An 18,611-nucleotide genomic window follows, 5' to 3' on the forward strand; every position below is an offset into this window, starting at 1 on the left:
ACTGCATTGAATGAGGAGATGGTGTCCCTTTAATTCAGTTTTGATTTTATTTGACAAAAAACAGATGGCAAGCAGTGAACACTTAAAAAGATCAATTTCTTAGGCTTACGAGCATTAGTAAAATACAGGTTTTGCACTCAAACACACAATTCAAGGTTTATTTGATTGAAGAGAGTAGTAAGGCATTTTATGTTAAAAGTGGAGAAGTTACACCAAATAGCAAACTCTAGAAAAACAATTTTAACTATTTATTTGGCCCGTCAATATATATACAATCTAAAGTACAAGGGTACTTTAGATTGTATATATAATGTTGTAGCCCGAGTGAAAATTTAGCGAAAGCTAGACATATAATCATGTTTGAATCATCTAAGTTGGAAGATCATACTTTTGAAAGTTTCCTTCATTTTCACATACAGTGTCAGTTTCTCTTTTTTGTTGTTGTTTTTTTTAAATGTAGTTTTCAACTGTGCCCATCAGGGAAGCTCTTAAACATTTGCAGTCGACTAATATCACAATCATCAAAGTGGATGTTAAATATGCACAATTCATTGAATGGGCAAATGGTGTTTTAAGATCATGTATACAACATTTGATAGCAGAATGCAAACCATAAATTCTTGTCAATATTTTAGAAATTTAAGGATGCAGCCCGTGAATGAAAAAGCATGAACGGTTTGAGATCAACATGATTAAAACTTTACTTTAATAGCTTCCTGGGGTGCCAATGGCCAGTTTTAACTACAAAAATAGATTTTAAAAAAACCCAAACAAAAACAGAGCAATGCTTTATAGGAAGGCATCACACCATTCTTTAAGGCAGTTGAAGCAGTCACCCTGCTGTTTTGTATTTGCTCCACAAGTGTCTTTAAGCCATTCACGGAAAAGCTCTTCGTCTTTCTTCAACACTAGAAATTGTCCGAGGACAACGTACGCCTGTTGAAAACAGAGAACAACTTGAAATGGACTAATAGGACTTCATAGAGGTAAAAAATATATATTGAAAAGTATAACCCGATTAGAACCGTAGTCATTTAGAGGGGGGAAATCTATTAAAAATATGTACGGATGCCTAGAACAAATATTTATAGGCGTAAAATGTACCTTGTCAAAGCCTTTCTCCTCCAGCCTTTTGCCTAGAACTTCTCCGATGCCTCCAAGAGAAAAAACCTGTTTTTCACCCATGGGTTCTGTCACAAAGTCTCTATGTTTCTGAGATGTCGAAGACATGACTGCTTTGTTGGAAGTCACAGATCCCAAAAAAACTTGGAAGACAAAGGCAAGAAATATATAGTTTTGATTTGCGACTTACCCGCAATTCAACGATTACGGTTACGATTGTTTAATAAAAACCGATTTACCTTCCGTAAAACACTTTGGAAAGACCCTTGAGTGCGCTAGCTACTTTTTTTCGTTGATGACGACTCGTGTTAAGTTACGTTTAACTGAAAATGGCAGGAAAACGAAACCAAATAGCAAACCACCGAATACACACAAATCAAATTGAGAAGCGGTTTGAAAACAAATATGCATGTTAATCTCAACGGAACAATGGTGTCGACATGATTGATAGCGCGCGCATTCTTTCCAGAATCTGTCATAAAAACCCACACCGGCAAATTTTAAAAATAGCATCAGGTTTCTGATGTTAAAATATTAACTCGGAACGTTTTCAAAGAACCATCAACGAGTGGACCATTTTGAGTTCAATGAGTTGAAAAAGTATTGACAAACACAAGCGTGCCATGCTTCCCATGGCTATGAGCTTTCGTGTTTCCTATTCAGCAATCAAAGCAAACATACCCTAAAATAATATTTGATGCCAATTACCAAGTGGTGTAGTTTAAGATGAAAATTTTGGTTGAGTGACAGTGACTTACCGGCTGGCTCTGGCGTAGTGTAGTGCAAGATTAGCTGAGTCGAGCTAGTTGTAGGGCGCCTTTTCTTATTGCGGCTCGTCGACTTCTTCTTCGGCGGTCTTTCTTCTTCGGGGGTCCATGCAAGTTGGCAAACCGAAAGAATGATACGTTATTGCAATCTACTGGGCTGGAGTGTTAATCAAGAAGTGCAAACCACTTCCCCACCGTGACACGCAAATAATAACAGTAGCATTTAAAATAAAGAAAAATACGTTACACTGAAGACTATATGAAATCTATTCTTTTTAAATATTATTTGTCAGGTGTATAAATATTGAGGCACCAACATAATGTGCATCTTGTTGGCTGTAAACATCACCACAATTAATTTATAATGAAACTAAAGTTATTTTATTTATTTCACATCAAACAAATACTCACATTTTGTGCAGTTAAATATTTAAGGAAAATACAAACAGAGTCTTGGGGACAATACTCTGTTTATTTTTGCTCAAGAAGCAGACAACAGTATATCAATTTCTGCAACGTTTGTGCGCATTAATGAGCTGATGGCTGTTTTTATGCCTCTTCTTACTAGTGTTCGTGTAACATTTGTGGTGCTCTTTGGGATAAGGGAGAAGCACTGAAGCACACAAGCTAGTTAGTGCAATATTTTTAGTTGTGTAGCCAAGTTCTAGACAAACTAGTCTAGAGTTCCGACATAATATTGGGGGCCAGGCTGCAGGTCAGTCCTGTGCCATCGGGCTCCACATTAATTTTCTTTACAATTCCATCCTCCACCAGCATGGCATACCTGCAGGACACAGTAGACAAATACCACATTAAACTTTAAAAAAAATCATACAGTCTGGCATCAAAACCATGTCTTTGTTTTGATGTTACCGATAGGTTATCAGACAAGACATTCTGAAATTTAACAATGTTGCTGACAAATCATGACTTCGAGTACCATACCTCTTTGATCGCTTGCTCCCAAGTACTTGCACTATCTGATCACTATCAAGTAGCAAGTCCACAGCCTAGAAAGCAAAGAGAAATGTGCAAACTGGGTTCAAAAAAACTGTCTTATCTAGAAGTATTTCCAATTGCTTGGTGTACCTTTGTAAATGCTCCAGTAGGATCAGCAAGCATTCGAATCTAGGAGAGAAATACACTCCTGTTCTGTAAGTAATTCTATCAATATTCATAGCTATTGACAACATTTTAAAAAAGAGGGCAGAGGATAAATAACAAAAGTGCCAGAGAGTGAGATAAACAACATCTCTTCCTTAAGTGCACCTTGCCATCCGCTCCATGCTCTTTTCCCCAGGCAGCCATGACAAAAGCATCATTCACAGACACACAAGCGACTTCTTGTATGCCTTTACTCTTCAAGTCCTCTGCCTGCTGCACAAAACCTGGGAGGTGAGTCTGAAAGCAAAAAAATAGAAAATAGCCGGGTCGGTAAAGAACGTTAGTGACAGCCAACACATGACATGGCATGATAACTTTAGTTGGGGCTTGCCTTGGAGCAACCGGGTGTAAAAGCTCCCGGGACAGCAAAGAGGATGCCTTTCTTCCCCTTAAAAAGTTGGTTCATGGCCACCTTATTTCCTGGCTCACCCTCATGAACTTCCACTGCAGGAAGAGAGTCACCCACCTGGGAAAAAAAATCACAACTAGTAAATTTGACACCAATGGTGAATTTATTTCCATTGTTTTATTATGATGCATGTACAATTTCCCTTTACTGCTCCCTGGTCTTGTGTAGGTTTTCTCCCAAAAACATGAGGGGTAGGCTTTTTGAACACTCTAAATTGCCCCTAGGTATGAGTGTGAGTGTGAATGGTTGTCCGTCTCCTTGTGGCCTGTGATTGGCTGGCCACCGATTCACTGTGGGCTAGGCTCCAGCACCCCCACGACTCGTGAGGATAAGCGGTTCAGAAAACTAATGAATGTTAGTTCGAGAAGACACTCACTAGAGGTAGACAAACTCAAACAGTCACTGCAGCGTGATTAAAATGGCCGAAAGACTTGTCAAAATGCCAATTCTTACTGACAGATTAGTGACACTTTTACGTACATCTTCATGTCCAAAACTCTTTTGACCTGCCCTTGCAAAGACGCATTTAATACAGCGTAATAAATGACACCATTAAAACGATGACTTAAAACACGTGCTGGTTCCAAAAACATTGCAATACTTCGTTTGCTGTACTAATAAACATGACAAGGGTAATGCACAATGTAATGTTTTATAAATGTGCTTAACGTGAGAAGCGATTCTCATCGTTTTATCTGCGGTTGTCGGAAGAGTTATGACGCACATAAACCGATGTATTTAAGATAATTTGGCTGCATTAAACAACGTTTATGTCCTTCATTTTGGGATAAGGATGAGACTAGAGTAGAAATCTGCAGGTCAAAAGAGCAAACAAAGCTAAACGCTATTATGCGACATCAACTATGCTAGCATGTTGAGTAACCAAACGCGTAATGGAACTATTTAACAAGCCGCCCAGAAGAGAGACTACACATTTCAGAAAGATTACAGTATATCGTTTATGGAGATCGGTTTTTACCTTAATCGGCATTTTGACCAAAGAAGAAACGTGGATGTACCTCAAGCAATATTCTACACGGGTGCGTTTAAGGACAGTAGTAGCAACGGAAAACATGTCCTGCTAGCTAGTGCCAAATAGTAAAGCTTATGTGACGATGAGGCATGCTGAGACGAGACAATTCCTGTTAAGAAGACTAACACGCCTCCAATCTGGCTTCACGCTGCTATATGAGACTATAGACTCGCCATCCCTTTCGGGAATGCTCAAAATTTGTATTTATTGTGCCATCTGTAATGAAAGTCAACGCATGTAAAGGGTGGTAAACTTGTTCAACAACATTTGAACGCAACGCCATTTAAAAATCAGCATGAGACACCTGATGTTTTATTTTATTTATTATTATTATTATTGTATTATTATTTTATTATTATTTATTATTGTTGTTGTGTATTATTATTGTTTAAAAAAGAAAAATACGCTTTACTGTCCATGCTTAGCTTCACAAAAGTTGCACTTGTTTGGAAATAAACAATTTGTATAAACCTTAAGTTTAGATTTTGTAATGAACAAAATGAAAAAAAAAGATCAATGTGAGGTGAGTAGTGTCCATTTATTATACAGCACAAAGCACCTCAAATAATCATCTCTCTGTTGCTTCAAACAGAGGAATATATCACTTTTATTCACAGTGATTTTAATATGGACATGTTTAGACAAGGACATCAAAACCATTACCCAACTTTAAAAGAAACCAAAGCCTACAGAAATTCACAGCCAGCAACACACATAAAAATAAAACAGTGTCAACACACAGTAAATGGAGTAAAAAATAGAATTTCCTCATTTAAATATTCTGTTATAATACAAACATTGACTTGAGCTTCTAAATAATGTTTTGGTGGCTATTTCTCATAAATGGCAATGCAAAATGTACACAGTGGCTATACATGGAAACAAGTGACTTTTGGTAATTTATTGTATTGCTAATTTATATTAAATGTACAAAGAAACCACAACATAATTCCAATTGCAACACTGCAAATGACCATTCCATTAGACACTGGTTTCCTTTCCTATAACCATCTTATCGCAAACCAATAAAAGCATACAGCATATTTGATGTGAATAAACACTTTGTTTAAATTACACGTCTTCAAATATAATTAGAGAATCATTAGTAAGTCGTTACCATTAAAAGATGGTCAGCTTTAAGGGACTAGGTCCCAGAAAACACTTTTTTTCTTCCTATGTGTAAAACATTTAATGCATCCTCATTTAAATGAGAAAATCACAAGATCAGGAGGGAAAGTGTTTTTTCTTGTTGACATTTTTTTTCATATTAGGCTTTCTGATACCTTTGTGGCTGCACTGAATCAATAGAAACTTAATTTTGATACCTGTCATGAACACAGCGTTCAAAAACCAGTTAAGAAAAACTAGCATTTATAATCCTAGTCTGAGCAGCTAAAATATGCATCAGTGTATAAACCCAATCCTTTCACCTTAACAAACCTTTGAATACTAAAAAGGAAAGTATATGAAAAAATAACAGTTTCAAATGTCAATACACCATAAGCTGCACCAGTACTGTACATTTGTAATGAGTAAATTGTCACATTTGCTGGCTTCGTCATCTTTCACAAAAATTGCATGTTTCTCGTCATATCACTGTAACTGTACATGGCTAAACTATTAATGGCACTTTGGCCAATATACACGGATGGTTTTCAGGGAAATCCCATTTAGACAGGAGCGCCTTTGACTGAAAAAAAGCTGGAGATGAACAACAATGAATGGGGTAGATCTTAAGGTAGGTTTCTGTGGTCACACAGGGTTTTTAAACACACAATGTTGCATATGTTGCATTTTTAGTTGCCCTGAGCCCATCACAGGCACGCTTGCAAGTTCAAAACACATCCCAAAACAAAATAGATTACACACTGAAACAATTGCTTACCTTCCCAAGCGTTCCTTTCCTCAGCACAGAAAATGCACCTTATCTTATGAAAAAAGTCAGACCATTATTATTATCATTTTTTTTTCTCCCGGGGCAAGGCCGAGATCCCTAACGAGGGTCGCGGTGATGAGTTTGTAAAAGAGCAAAGGAGGCAGATGCGTTTTTTGTCCAACCTCTGTGTGGCCACTCAAAAAGTGAAGCTCATAGGTTGCAAATGGAAGCCATGTTTCAAGTGCAAAAGGGGTTAACAAACAACTCAAACTATGTGTTTTCCACTACGAGTCCTAACAGCGTAGGATTTTAGGGCCACATATGTCAGGTGCGCCTATCCTAGAGCAGAACATTTAAAAGTAATGCAGAAACATTTTACAACAGTCTAGGACTGAAATAAAACAACGTACTTGGGGTCCTGAGAGTGGAAAAACTACCAGCCCGTGACCAACTAGTAAGTAACTTACCATGTGAATCATTTTTTTTAAGGATGACGGACAATAATGAAGTCATTATATTGCTTTCAGCCTATTGCAAAAAAGTCCTGCCAAAAAACGAAGCAAACAACAAAAAAAACCAAATCTGCCTACAACGGCACTATACTATCGATACAGTAATGCACCCTGTGTACTAAAGTGGACCCTCAAGTATTGGCCGGATATGTTATGGCTTACGTGAGTCACTGTTGCATTAGCTTCAAAGTTTAAAAGCCACGAGACTGCAGTCTGTTCTTGACGACTTCCATTGTTCTCCAGTGGTCATGCAACTGCGATGATTTTTTTAATTTTTTGTTTAAATGGAGGCCACTGCGAGTAACTTGGCATTGTGGTTGTATCACTTTTCAGTTTTTGTCCACAGAAATATGGATCTTGAGTGAAGCTAAACAGTTAATTTTAGGGTCTGTATTATTATTATTATTTTAAAACGGTCTCTATCTCATGTCAGCTACAATGGGGAAAAAAAGTGTCCCTTTCCTCATGAATAATTCATAAAACATCTCCTTTGTGACAAACAATTTACCCGCTCGTAAAGACGAGATTAGTCGACTCTGTCATCCTATGTGTGTTGCTCCCCTAGGGGGAGTCCATCATGGCTTCCAGCATCTCCAAGAATAGTTTGTGCATGGGTATACCACCGCGTGTCTTGATGCTGTAGAAAGTAGTCAGGGCCCGACCGGCGGTCTGTCGGAGAAGGGGTAGCGTTAAAAGGAGACGACCGGCGCGCTGGGGATCGCCGTGGCGCCGCTGACACTCCAGCTCCAGTAAAGCCTGGTGAAGGAGGTCCCGCAGCTTCTGCACAGCCTCCATGTCCTCGATGTAAACAGAGTCTGACAGATCAAGAGCGAGGACAAAAATCAGTTATTTTGTTTAGTCTCTCAACCTTCCTTCACGGAACAATGGACAGGTTTCTCCTAAATGACCTATGGTGTCGACTATCATCTAACTACTTCTACGTGTACTTAAAAACTCTCTTTAAACATATGCTAACTTTTTAAACATGGAGACTCACAACAATTACCTTAATTTGCTAAAATAGGGCTCAAAATACAATACTGTTAGCAAGTAAACTGTACCTGAGTTAGTCAGCGCAATGGCTTTCAGCATGACAAACTCTTCTCGGTCCACATTTAGGGCACGGAAACGTCGGGCGAGTTGACTGATTGCCGCATTTAGCTCCGTTAGGCCGGCAACGCGAGACATTTCCTCATCAAGGACAAAATCCTCGGCGAAGACGACCTCGTCTTCGCAGCCCAGCGAACGGTACGCTACGCCCAGCACCAGCACCTCCAGCCAAACGGACTGTAGCACAGACATCTGGTCTGCTAGCGACAGAGACAAAAAGCCTGCGGCGGAACAGAAAAAAGCCAGAGTGAAGGTTCTGAATGTTAAAGAGGAAAACTGGCAATGACGTCTAATTTGAGATCACTGCCATAACAAAGACTGGGAGATGAAAATAGCAGAATAGCTAACTAACCCTTGAACAGCAGATTTGTCAGTAACGTGTGCGGTCGATTGGTCGCCGGTCTTTTGGTCGCCCCGACCGCGACAACGAGCAAAACAAGGTAAAACAACACGGTCTACGCATCAATAAAAGCCAACAATGGCCATGAGCAGTTGAGTGAGTGTATAAGAGTTTGTATGTACATGCGTTGCCCCTTTAAGAAGGTACTTCAGTCAGGGTCTTAACAAGTTCTCCAACAAAAAACAATAAAAGTCCGGGAAATTTTGAGCTTTTCTTTAGCCTAATAATTAATAGGGCATTGAGTATGACTAAATAGTAATTCGCAGTTTGTATTTAGGGAATTTGAGCAACGATTTAAATGGTAATTATCAATAACCTTCCGGGCAACCAAAAGACCGGCGACCAAAACACCGACGACCAATCGACCGTGTACCGTCAGTAATGTGGCGCGCTGCAGTCACGTGATAGCTACGTCATCAACACGTGTGCTCTGGAGCGGAACATTACCTGCTGCACGAGCCGGTAAAGTTCCGGACTTGGTGGCGAGCCGCTAATGTACCGGCCGACGTCCGTGTCAGCTGAGCCGGGAAATTGCGTTTACACTTGGAGCGTGCCGGGTAAATACCGGCATATGACCGGACTTTTTCGTAAGTGCGAAAGGGACTCTAGTGACCTACTCTATGTTAACTCCGTTTTGATCCCTTCGTCTCTTACCCGGAATGTGTTTGGCCCAGCCGATGATGACAACCAGCTCACGGTCGGCGAGGTCACAGAGGGTCGTAAGAGTGCGCTGGGCCGTGTCGGCCTGGAGGGGGTCCGGCATTGCAAATAATTTTTCTGGTTCTGCAACTAACAAGTGAGACACGATGATGTTGCAGGAACCTGTTTCCCGAAACACACAAACAGGATTAGAAATGTCAAAAATGATACATCATTCATATTCCATTGCGTAGTTTACGGATTCCTTTTCCAAACACAAATTGACAAACCCTTTTCGTTTTCCTTAGTCAGTGATAGGGGCACACTCTGGTACGTTGCATTCTCGACTTCTGGGCGCCTTTTGTACTTCTGCCGCCCACCTCGGACCCGATCGAGACGAACACCTACAATGAAAATAATAGGTTTGTATTCCCTGAAAATATAAAACAGTAAAAGGCTAGAAGTCGCGCTTACCCTCTTTCAACATGCCCACTTTGAGGCACTTGGTAAAGCGGCAGGCCTGGCAAGCCTTTCTGCGCCTTTTGGTGATCTCGCACTCGTTTGATGCAGGACAGCTGTATTCAATGTTACCTTTGTGCAAGAATAAGATCATTTAAACATGATTGCATTGCTGGTAAATGGAAGACGAGGACTGGAATGAAAACCAGGGAAACAACGCTCTCGGGCTAAATCCGTACCTTGGATGGTCCTCTTGAAGAAAGCTTTGCAGGCTTCGCATGAAGCCACGCCGTAGTGGTAACCCGAAGCCACGTCCCCACAGACCAAACACAGCCTCTTGGGTAACGTGCTCAGAGCATACTTGCACCGTCCGGCTCCGTTTCCAGTCGAACCCTCGTCGGCTCCGTCGCCGCTCTCGTCTTTGAAGTGGCAACGCAAGGCTGGTGTGTAAAGCGGTGGCGAATAGCGTTTGGCGCCGTCTTCTCGGGTCTCGGGACCTCCGCTTTGAGAGGAGTCGGACGAGGGCCCGCCGGGACTGATCCGACCTCCACCGCCTCCCTCCGGACTGCTCGGTTCGGCCTTGATGTAGACATCCGAGCGGCGATCCCTGGAAGACATGATCCCTAGAGGGCAAGGAAAGGGATGAAGTAAATAATGGAAGAAGAGTATTTGGGGTAGCAGTAAGGAATCCTGCGGCAGGCCAACTAAAGCTCAAGGGCACGACACCCTCTGAGCAGCCCGTCACTGTGACAACTTTCTCTCCCCTTTTGTGCCGGAACGCGTCGTTTTTGCTCAATGTTGTCTGCGGAGCCAGAATGCGCATCGGTGTGAAAATTGAATTAGGACAGGTATTAAAAAAATGTCATTACATTGTAGTTGAACAGGTGAACTTTACCTTAATACTAATATTACCAACAAAAATTCTGTGGTCAAAGTGTAAATATTTCCCAACAAAGGCGAGAGGACTCTGCCAATATCCGATTCATAAATTTCCCCACAGGAGGCCTAATAAAGGATTATCTTATCTACACCCGACAATACTGATCACAACTCCGTTACATGGCGCAGTTTTCCTTGAGAGCTCTTAACAAAGTACAAACAGTTGTTTGCGCAGATCAGCTGCTATTTTAAAGCCGTGGAATAACCGCACTGGATTTTGCTGAATCGAGACCTTCTGCGCCTTTTAAAACTACACCGTCTTTAAGCACGGTTAATGTGAACCTTTGTCGCTGGCGTCTCAGTAAATTAAAATAGCCAAGGTGACTGGATGAAGGTCACACAGCTCGTAAAGCAGCCTTGTGCTTCAATTTCCAGATGCATCACTAATGTTATAATCTGCGAGGCTGTCGGAGGCGATACGCTTTCTTTTCTCCTTAAAATCCAAAACCTCAAAAAGAAAAGAAAAAAAAGGAGCATTACAACCAATATGCTTATGCATGCAGTCTGTGCTGTACAAGTGATAGGATGCATAGAGGGACCAAAACAAAAGGTTCCCAATACCATTAAATATATTGTCAGTCTATAAGAGTTATAAAAAATAATCAATGAAGTCATGGACCACCACAAAAAACTCACGGGGGAATACAACTGTATACGTTTTACATTTACTGCCCCAGCAATAAATCCCGTACAATTACAGCTGGTTAACTTCGTTTGGAGTTTGCCCCCTACAATATGTGAAGGCAGCAGATGATCAAGAAGTGATATTTAAATGTTTTTAAAAATCAGACTCCCACCGAAATGGATCGATCCGAATGATCACCAAAGTAAAATTATTTTCAATCTGTAGTTGATGCTGTATTACCATGTACATCGTTACACACAACAAAATCGTCTCGGCTCAACAACTCGCATTCTTTTAACCATTTCCAATCAAATTTAGCCATCCCAGTAAATCAGATCAATCATTAAATAACTCAGAGCAAGTTGTCAAAGTTAAATTGCCTGAGGTTTTAACTTGCCATATCAGATCTTCTAAACTAACAACGTATTACCATTATCTGCGGGCGAGTTAGCTTCCCGAAGCTAACTCGCTAGCGGTTGCTAAGGGTTAATTTACAGTGTCAATGCTACATCCTCTTGGCACGAGATGGATTTTGCCCGCTAACACGAACTAGGCTACGCCTTACTCGACAGAGGAGACTCGTAGATCATGTGATTCTGCCGTCGATGTGACAATAATATCCAGATAAACGTGAAAAGCTGTATCCTAGCTGCCTGCTAACCGAGTGTTACTAAGGGCCAGGCTAGCTGCTAGCTCCCCAGCCAAACAGCTGTTTGCTTAACTAACACTGATCGCGATCATTTTCAGAGTTCATTGCTTGCAACAGTTATCAATCAATAAAACAGTCACTATTGTAAATCAACTTATCAATAAAGCAGGTCGTTTGTAAATCTTAAAGTATATTACCATCTTACCCAGTCATATTCACTGCATAACTTGAATTAGAATCTTTATTGGAATAAAAAAAAAGAGTTCCTGCATAATCTTGCAAGTACAATGAATGTAGAAACGCCAAGACAGGAAAGGAATGACATAATGAATGTTTTTAAGATCACTTATTCATTGGGCAATCAACAGCCACTAGAATGAATAGTTGCAGCAGTGTCTGATTCATTCATAATGTTGCCCAATATATTTTATATACTATATCAAAGTCACAAGAGGAAAATATGTGTTTAATCTTTTGCATATGCTCAAGCCACATCAGCCACTCATCAGCATGTTTTCAGGCCACCACTGCACAATGTGCTATAAAATAAAAGACCCGGTTGGATCAGCTGGCATTTGAGGGACCCAAAATGCACAAATAAGTGTAAGGACACGCAAGTAGGGGAAAATAAAACTAGTGCCCAAACACATTACCAACTTTTGTGTATGAATTAGCATTTTCTTTCAATGTGAGTGCATGTTTTTGTACAAGAGGTGGATTGGCATATTACCTGTCAAAATGAGAAAAAAAAATGAGTGGCATGAAATGTATTCGGAGTTCCTATTATAGCTTTTAGTATGTGTTAATGTATTGTAATTTGCCATTACTACACGGCATGCTATGCCATTTTAAGAAAACTGCTATTTTTAGTCTTTTGTAGAACTACAAAAGTATGAAAAAAAGTTTAAAATCCAGTTTATACAACATGTAACACTATTGAAATGAAATCATAGGACAATAGAAGACATCATTCCATCTGGGTTTTTTTGTATGACTTAAGTAAATACGGGGCTAAATGTTTAGACCACAAACAATATACAAGGCAACCTAACACAAATAACTTGCACAGTCATTTGCCAACAAACAAACCCAGAAGAGCGCATACTGTAACATTGGTAACAATAGAAAGCATCCACTTATCTGCACCTGAATAAATCATCCAGATCTTAAAATGGCACATTACCTCAGAAATACACTGTGAAAAAGTTCTCAACTTTACAAACATTTTGAATTGTGTGATCACAACTCTCATTCGATAAGAGCAAGCATTACCTGTTTGCTGGAGAGGAGTGGAAGCCAAAAAATCAGTCCGTGATCCCCAGCGTCTGCTGTCAACCGTTACGATCAGATCACCTGTAAAATGAATGAAGGTTTGCTACTGAATGTTCATTGGGTCAAACGAAGAAATGCTTTCAATGTGGTCAGAAGTCGGGCATGATCACGTCATTTTCAGAAAAAAACAAATGCATTTTCCCAATGTAATTCTATCATTTTTAATAATAATAATCGGACATAGGCCATGTCGTCATTACCACAACACAAAAAAAAAGCCTACTTGTCATCACACGCAGAAACTGCGTGTGACGAAATTGATGGTGCTTCTCCATAAGCTACGTTTAATCGGCAAAAGACAGATCGGCAGAAGAAAACGTTAACTTATCAGCTGCCATTGTCGAAATCGTCGTCCAATCCATTTTGACTGGGAGGACAAGTAGCGACAGACTGATTTTGTTGTCAGCTCCCCAGTCAAATTGGATTGGTTGTCTATTGACGTCAATGACAATGAAACATGATTACTTAATGCTAGCCTTCTTAATTGAAAGGATTTTGATGTCTAGAACTGTCAATGAGTTAAGATTGACAGGCAAACATGTGTGATCGGGACATCCCCAATAAAGTTTTTTTATTTTGATATTTTTTAAATAAAGCCTCTTAGGAATCCTGGCACTAAAACTAAAATATGACCAACTACAACCACAGGAAACCACAAGGCTAGCGGATACAAAAGCATGTCACTTCATCCCTGAAACATCTAACACCTAGGATGTATTCATATTTATGGGCACGACTCCCCCCCCACCCCATTTTTCTGCGTGATATGCTCCAAAGGTCAAAGTCACAGGAATGCTTGAAGGACAGACTGTAAGGCCAACACCTTGTCTCTCACTCATATTAAGTTAGGAGCTAAAGTTTGCTCATAGCTTTGTCAATCATTACAGTGCATGCTGAAGAAGTAGTGCTGATGTGTGAAAATAGATGTCATTAGTACTCTTTTTTTTCTTTTCTTTTTAAATCTCATGTGCAGCCCACTCGCCGACTTCAATGGAATGCTGACGCTGAATCTGACACACTTTAATAAATCACAATATCCTCCCGGCGCGACGTTGTTTTAAAGCTAGTTGTCTGGGTTCCTGGTGGACACACCGTCAGTGATTGTGCATCAAATAACTGCACTTAAAAGTCACGTCGAGGTTTGTATTTGCTGCGAGCCATGCAGCAGTCAGGAACGAGCGCCCAGGGGTGACCTTGCCTACTGATCTCGAACCGGTGAAAGGTTAATTGCCAAAGTGGATTAAGCCTTCAGATCAGGGATCTCAATCCTGGTCCAGCAGGTTTTGCTTTGGTTACATTCAGAGGTCAGTGTGCCGTGACAGGAAGTCAATTTACTCTGAAAATGTTAACATTCATAAGTGTAGACCCTCAACCGTGGACTGCAAGAGAAAGTGGTGTCTGATTCAGCTTTATCTTACATTTAGCAATCCAAATGGCAATCCAGCCTGATCTTTTTAAAGATTTTTCAAAGACATTACAGCTAAATTGTGCAACTTTGAGCTCCTTGATGACGTCTCGAAGTGATGCTTTTGTACACAGGCAAAACCAGAAGTATCTGCAGGATACTTACTCGAAACGCAAAGACAACTCAATGAGCAATTCCCTTGCGGCTGGTGCCCCCTACCCCCAATAACGTGACCACGCCAACTTCACTCCGTCTGCCCCGCGTGAATACCAATCAATCTATACCATGTATTTACAAAATAATCATTGAAAACGACAGTCATAACAGTAAGCCTTGTGAATACATATTTCGATGTTCGCTGTTTGTTGTGACACTCACCAGCCAGGGATAGAAAAATCGGCTTTTGAATCTTTTGGGACGAGCGTCTGTTTCTTCGATTTGACAACGCTGTCCAAACAACGTCGTAATGGTCACATCTGCGGTGTCTCGAGCGAAGAATTCGCGATAACAGCTACCGGCGACGGCGTCTTCTTCTTCGGCTGATCGGTCGGGTCCAGACACTGGTATTAAAATCCTCGCTAGACTCCCACGACTAAACCGTTGTCATATATTCGACTTCAAAACAGGGAAACGGCATCCTGTCGTATTCCTTTCAAAATAAAATGCTGTACACACCACGTGGCTAAACTCGCTGTCATTTTGGCAGGGTTTGACAATGATCGCACTGGACGTGAAATGAATGAATGTTTATTTTAATCGTTCATCTATGTGTGTTACCTATGGAGAATGCAGTTCAAAGGAGCTCACAGTTATCTTTTGTTTTGATCCTGTACACGTCATTTTCCGTCGACTCTGTGTTTTCTTCCTAGCTTGTTTCGACGTCACACCCTGTCCCGTGCCTAGGCTCCTCCCCCTGAGCAATTTGCGTCTGCTTCCCCAGTTACGTCCATACGTACGTCTCATCCACAAGCGTCATCAACTTCATAACGGGGCCAGGCAACTCCGGCTGGAAATTTGATATAAAACGACAATCCCACATATGTCAGCGATGCAACTTTAAATGAGTTTTCCCTCACATCTCACAAAACACGTTTAACACGCCATGTAAATACATACAGCAACATTGCAGCAATATCTCTAAGAGCCCTTCAAAGAAAACCCGTCGCAAATAAGTAGTTTACATCCCTCTTAGACGTTCAATTCATCTGACCTGGGAGGGCTGGCAGCGCCACAGCCCCTCCCAGCTCAAACGGATTGGACGTCTATCGCTGTCAATGGCACCCTGTGCACATTTCCCACATAAAATTAGAAGCGTAGTGCCTTAGTGATGTGTATACTACTAAATACTGTTAGAAAGCTTCGTTGACGTTCATTGGATTGCATTTTCCGACCGCGCGTTAATAGCCAATCCCCGTCTTGAATAGTTGCGTCAAAGGTGCGCCTCTTTGTGGTCACGCGTGAAATGGCCAGCGGGTGCAGGATGGCCGTGGCGCGCGCACGAGAGGAAAAACTGACGGCGGTGTCATTGCGACCTTGAAGCAAGGTCACCGAGTCTCTGCTGCAGACACTGCAATTCTGCGTAACTGCACCGTGCTGGCGCAGTGTGCATTACAAACTCGACCAAACCGGTCCTGCTACGGGCCCTGTGGATTTAGCCAACATCTACGTATTTAAAAATGCCATCCGGCGTCCAAGATAGGCTATCTTGTCATGAGACGTGTTTGAACTAAATCCACCAGATTGGCTATATTACATGCTGTGTGTGAATGCCAGTTGAATTCCCAAGGGTGCCTCTTACAGCAGGTCTTGACCTTTGACAGGTGTCAGCTGAGAGTCTGCACAAACACCAAGACGGCATTGTACACAAAAGGAACATTACTGCATTAATGAGTCATACGCGGCAAGTGGAAGCACGAAACTATGAGACATTATACGCATTCGGATCATCGTATGCACATTTTTACTATAAGAGGCTATCATGCGCTGCGCTCTTTCCAACCGACAAGGAGCGACAGGTAAACCAGAACACGAGAAGATAAGGCCCCAGTGTTCTTCAATTATTAAATGCTAGTCGCTGATAAGAGCGCGTTTACAGACGCGTCCACGTCAATTGACAAAACAATGTCCAAACTGGAGAGTTGGCGGTGATTTTAAACATGGATGTTGTTCGCTTAAAAGTAGGTCATCACCCAGAATTCTATGATTGCATCCCCAATAATGGAGTTGTATTTCTTAACTGCAAATCGGGAAAGAGTGAAGTTGACACAGGAGTCGGTCAGTAATCTCCCTCTGGTGGCAGCAGCGGGGAGAGTGCGGCATGGCAGTCGAGGGTGCGCGTGCGCGCGCGCGTGTCCTCCAGGAAAAGGTCACCCACTGCCAGTGCACATCATCACAGCCTGCTGACTTCCTGATCGTCATGCCAGAAGGCTGCCTGTCATCTTTATACATGCTACAGTAAACTGTCCCATTTGCCAAGGGAAGGAAGGGCGGGGGGCTTGTATAGGGGGGTTTCGTGACTCACAAATTGTCTGCGTGCGCGTCTTATTCAACATAGCAGAAAACTAAGATGAAACTTGCTCTAATTTTAACTCATGCATTCATTTTCCGAACCGCTTATCCTCACGAGGGTCGCGTGGGGTGCTGGAGCCTATCCCTGCCAGCCAATCTCAGGCCACAAGGGGATAAAAAAAAAACAATCACTCGCAGCTAGGGGCAATTTAGAGTGTTCAACCAGCCAGCTTACTCTGTATATTTTGGGGGTGGGGGAGGAAACCGGAGTACCTGGAGAAAACCCACGCAAGCCCAGGGAGGGTGACCATGCAACCTGGGATTGAACCCACGACCCCAGAACTGTGAGGCCGACATGCTCACCACTCCATCCCCTCTATAATTTTAACTCATTTAAATCTATTGAAAAAGAACATCAGTTGTTTAGAAACTTTTTTTCCCGTTTTTTTTTTTGCTGGTTTGCATCATGATATGGATTGTTTTATTATAATTTCTATTTTTAGGATAATTTATGAGCAGTACGCATTCAAATTATTATTTTAATAATTATCTTATTCCCTTCCACTGACAAAAAGTGACATCAATTTCATTTCAACTCGTAAATGCCGTCAGTAGCAACCAATGAGTTATATACTGTATATAAGAATATATTTAACTGCCAATGAGTTGAGCCAATAATATACGCCTTTTTATTTTTTTGAATCCACCTCACCCATCTCATCAATTCTTGTTATTTTATATCTGCTGGCACGCGGCGTGTGTTCTTTTCCAGGGCTGCGTTTCACCTGTCTTCGATCATCATCACAAGCACCTCCAGTGTATATTTAGTCTTTGTGTTGTCCCTCTTCTATGTGCCACTTGCCCCCTCCACGTGCGCATTTTACTCCTTTATTCTTGGCTTGTAGCGCGTAGCGTCGTTGCCAAGCTCCTCGGGAATGATCCATTCATTTCTTAGTGTCTGACTGTCACGACCTTTTTATTTTTTAAAGGCCAACGTGATTGATACTGAATTGTTCTGAGTCTTTTGAGTCCACTGACACGTTAGTGGTTTTTGTCAGTATGTGTGTTATTCCAGTCTCGCCGCCCGGGCTTAATTTGTCTTCACTAGACTGGACAAAAAGTCTTGAAGTATCTCGCTGTTGGCGTTTATCCCAAATGTGGGCCTTGATTGACGCAATGAAACACAGGAGAGTTATAAATCCAGACGCTATTTTGTTGTTGTTGCTGTGTATACCCTATAACATTGGTTAAACATGATAAAATTGTGATTAATAAGATTTTTTGTCTGTTTTTTAGTCATCCATAACTGATGCTAATGTTGAAATGATGCATTTTTAAGTAACGATCATTTTAACACTCATTTTAACACGCAAATCAATTTCAATTGCAAAAGCTGGGATTGAGTGATCACGTTTCACTGTCATTGACGGTGACGGGCGTCCAATCCAGTTGGACTGAAGCGGCTGCCATACAAACCTTCAAATGACCTCATTTCTGCAGAATTTGGAATAACACGAGAAATTTAGTCACAGTTTCAAAGTCATCCGATGCCATTGACGGCACTACATGTCCAATCCAGTTTGACTGGAGTCCAAATTCCAGAAAAAAATGGTTCAGCTGTTAATGACACTGAAAAATCAGCATTCACGGTCAGTCTTTAAG

The 18,611-nt window shown here is 41.3% G+C and overlaps 3 protein-coding genes across 5 annotated transcripts; all 3 read right to left on the bottom strand.

The window, feature by feature from the left end:
- Positions 1–683: 683 nt before the first annotated feature.
- On the bottom strand, positions 684–2,038 carry banf1 (barrier to autointegration nuclear assembly factor 1). 2 transcript variants are annotated; one of them, XM_077592293.1, is made up of 3 exons: positions 1,881–2,038; positions 1,105–1,265; positions 684–936 (listed from the first exon to the last, which is right to left on the bottom strand). In XM_077592293.1, the coding sequence occupies exons 2-3, from the start codon at positions 1,228–1,230 to the stop codon at positions 790–792; spliced, it is 273 nt and encodes a 90-aa protein (XP_077448419.1). In that variant the 5' UTR covers positions 1,231–1,265; positions 1,881–2,038; the 3' UTR covers positions 684–789. The 2 variants fall into 2 exon arrangements, with proteins under 2 accessions (XP_077448419.1, XP_077448420.1); XM_077592294.1 differs by lacking the exon at positions 1,881–2,038 and adding an exon at positions 1,362–1,847.
- Positions 2,039–2,340: 302 nt separating this feature from the next.
- prdx5 (peroxiredoxin 5) lies at positions 2,341–4,609 on the bottom strand. Its single transcript, XM_077592359.1, has 6 exons — positions 4,442–4,609; positions 3,385–3,519; positions 3,159–3,290; positions 2,979–3,017; positions 2,835–2,899; positions 2,341–2,673 (listed from the first exon to the last, which is right to left on the bottom strand). The coding sequence occupies exons 1-6, from the start codon at positions 4,535–4,537 to the stop codon at positions 2,568–2,570; spliced, it is 573 nt and encodes a 190-aa protein (XP_077448485.1). The 5' UTR covers positions 4,538–4,609; the 3' UTR covers positions 2,341–2,567.
- Positions 4,610–5,014: 405 nt separating this feature from the next.
- Positions 5,015–15,144, bottom strand: esrra (estrogen-related receptor alpha). 2 transcript variants are annotated; one of them, XM_077592489.1, is made up of 8 exons: positions 14,820–15,144; positions 12,977–13,057; positions 9,731–10,114; positions 9,507–9,623; positions 9,323–9,436; positions 9,048–9,215; positions 7,945–8,214; positions 5,015–7,698 (listed from the first exon to the last, which is right to left on the bottom strand). In XM_077592489.1, exons 3-8 carry the CDS (start codon positions 10,107–10,109, stop codon positions 7,445–7,447), a joined length of 1,302 nt encoding a protein of 433 aa, XP_077448615.1. In that variant the 5' UTR covers positions 10,110–10,114; positions 12,977–13,057; positions 14,820–15,144; the 3' UTR covers positions 5,015–7,444. The 2 variants fall into 2 exon arrangements, with proteins under 2 accessions (XP_077448615.1, XP_077448614.1); XM_077592488.1 differs by lacking the exons at positions 12,977–13,057; positions 14,820–15,144 and adding an exon at positions 11,621–11,714.
- Positions 15,145–18,611: the final 3,467 nt, after the last annotated feature.

Source organism: Stigmatopora argus, chromosome 22 (assembly GCF_051989625.1).
Source record: "Stigmatopora argus isolate UIUO_Sarg chromosome 22, RoL_Sarg_1.0, whole genome shotgun sequence".
In the NCBI taxonomy this organism is placed as follows: Eukaryota; Metazoa; Chordata; class Actinopteri; order Syngnathiformes; family Syngnathidae; genus Stigmatopora; species Stigmatopora argus.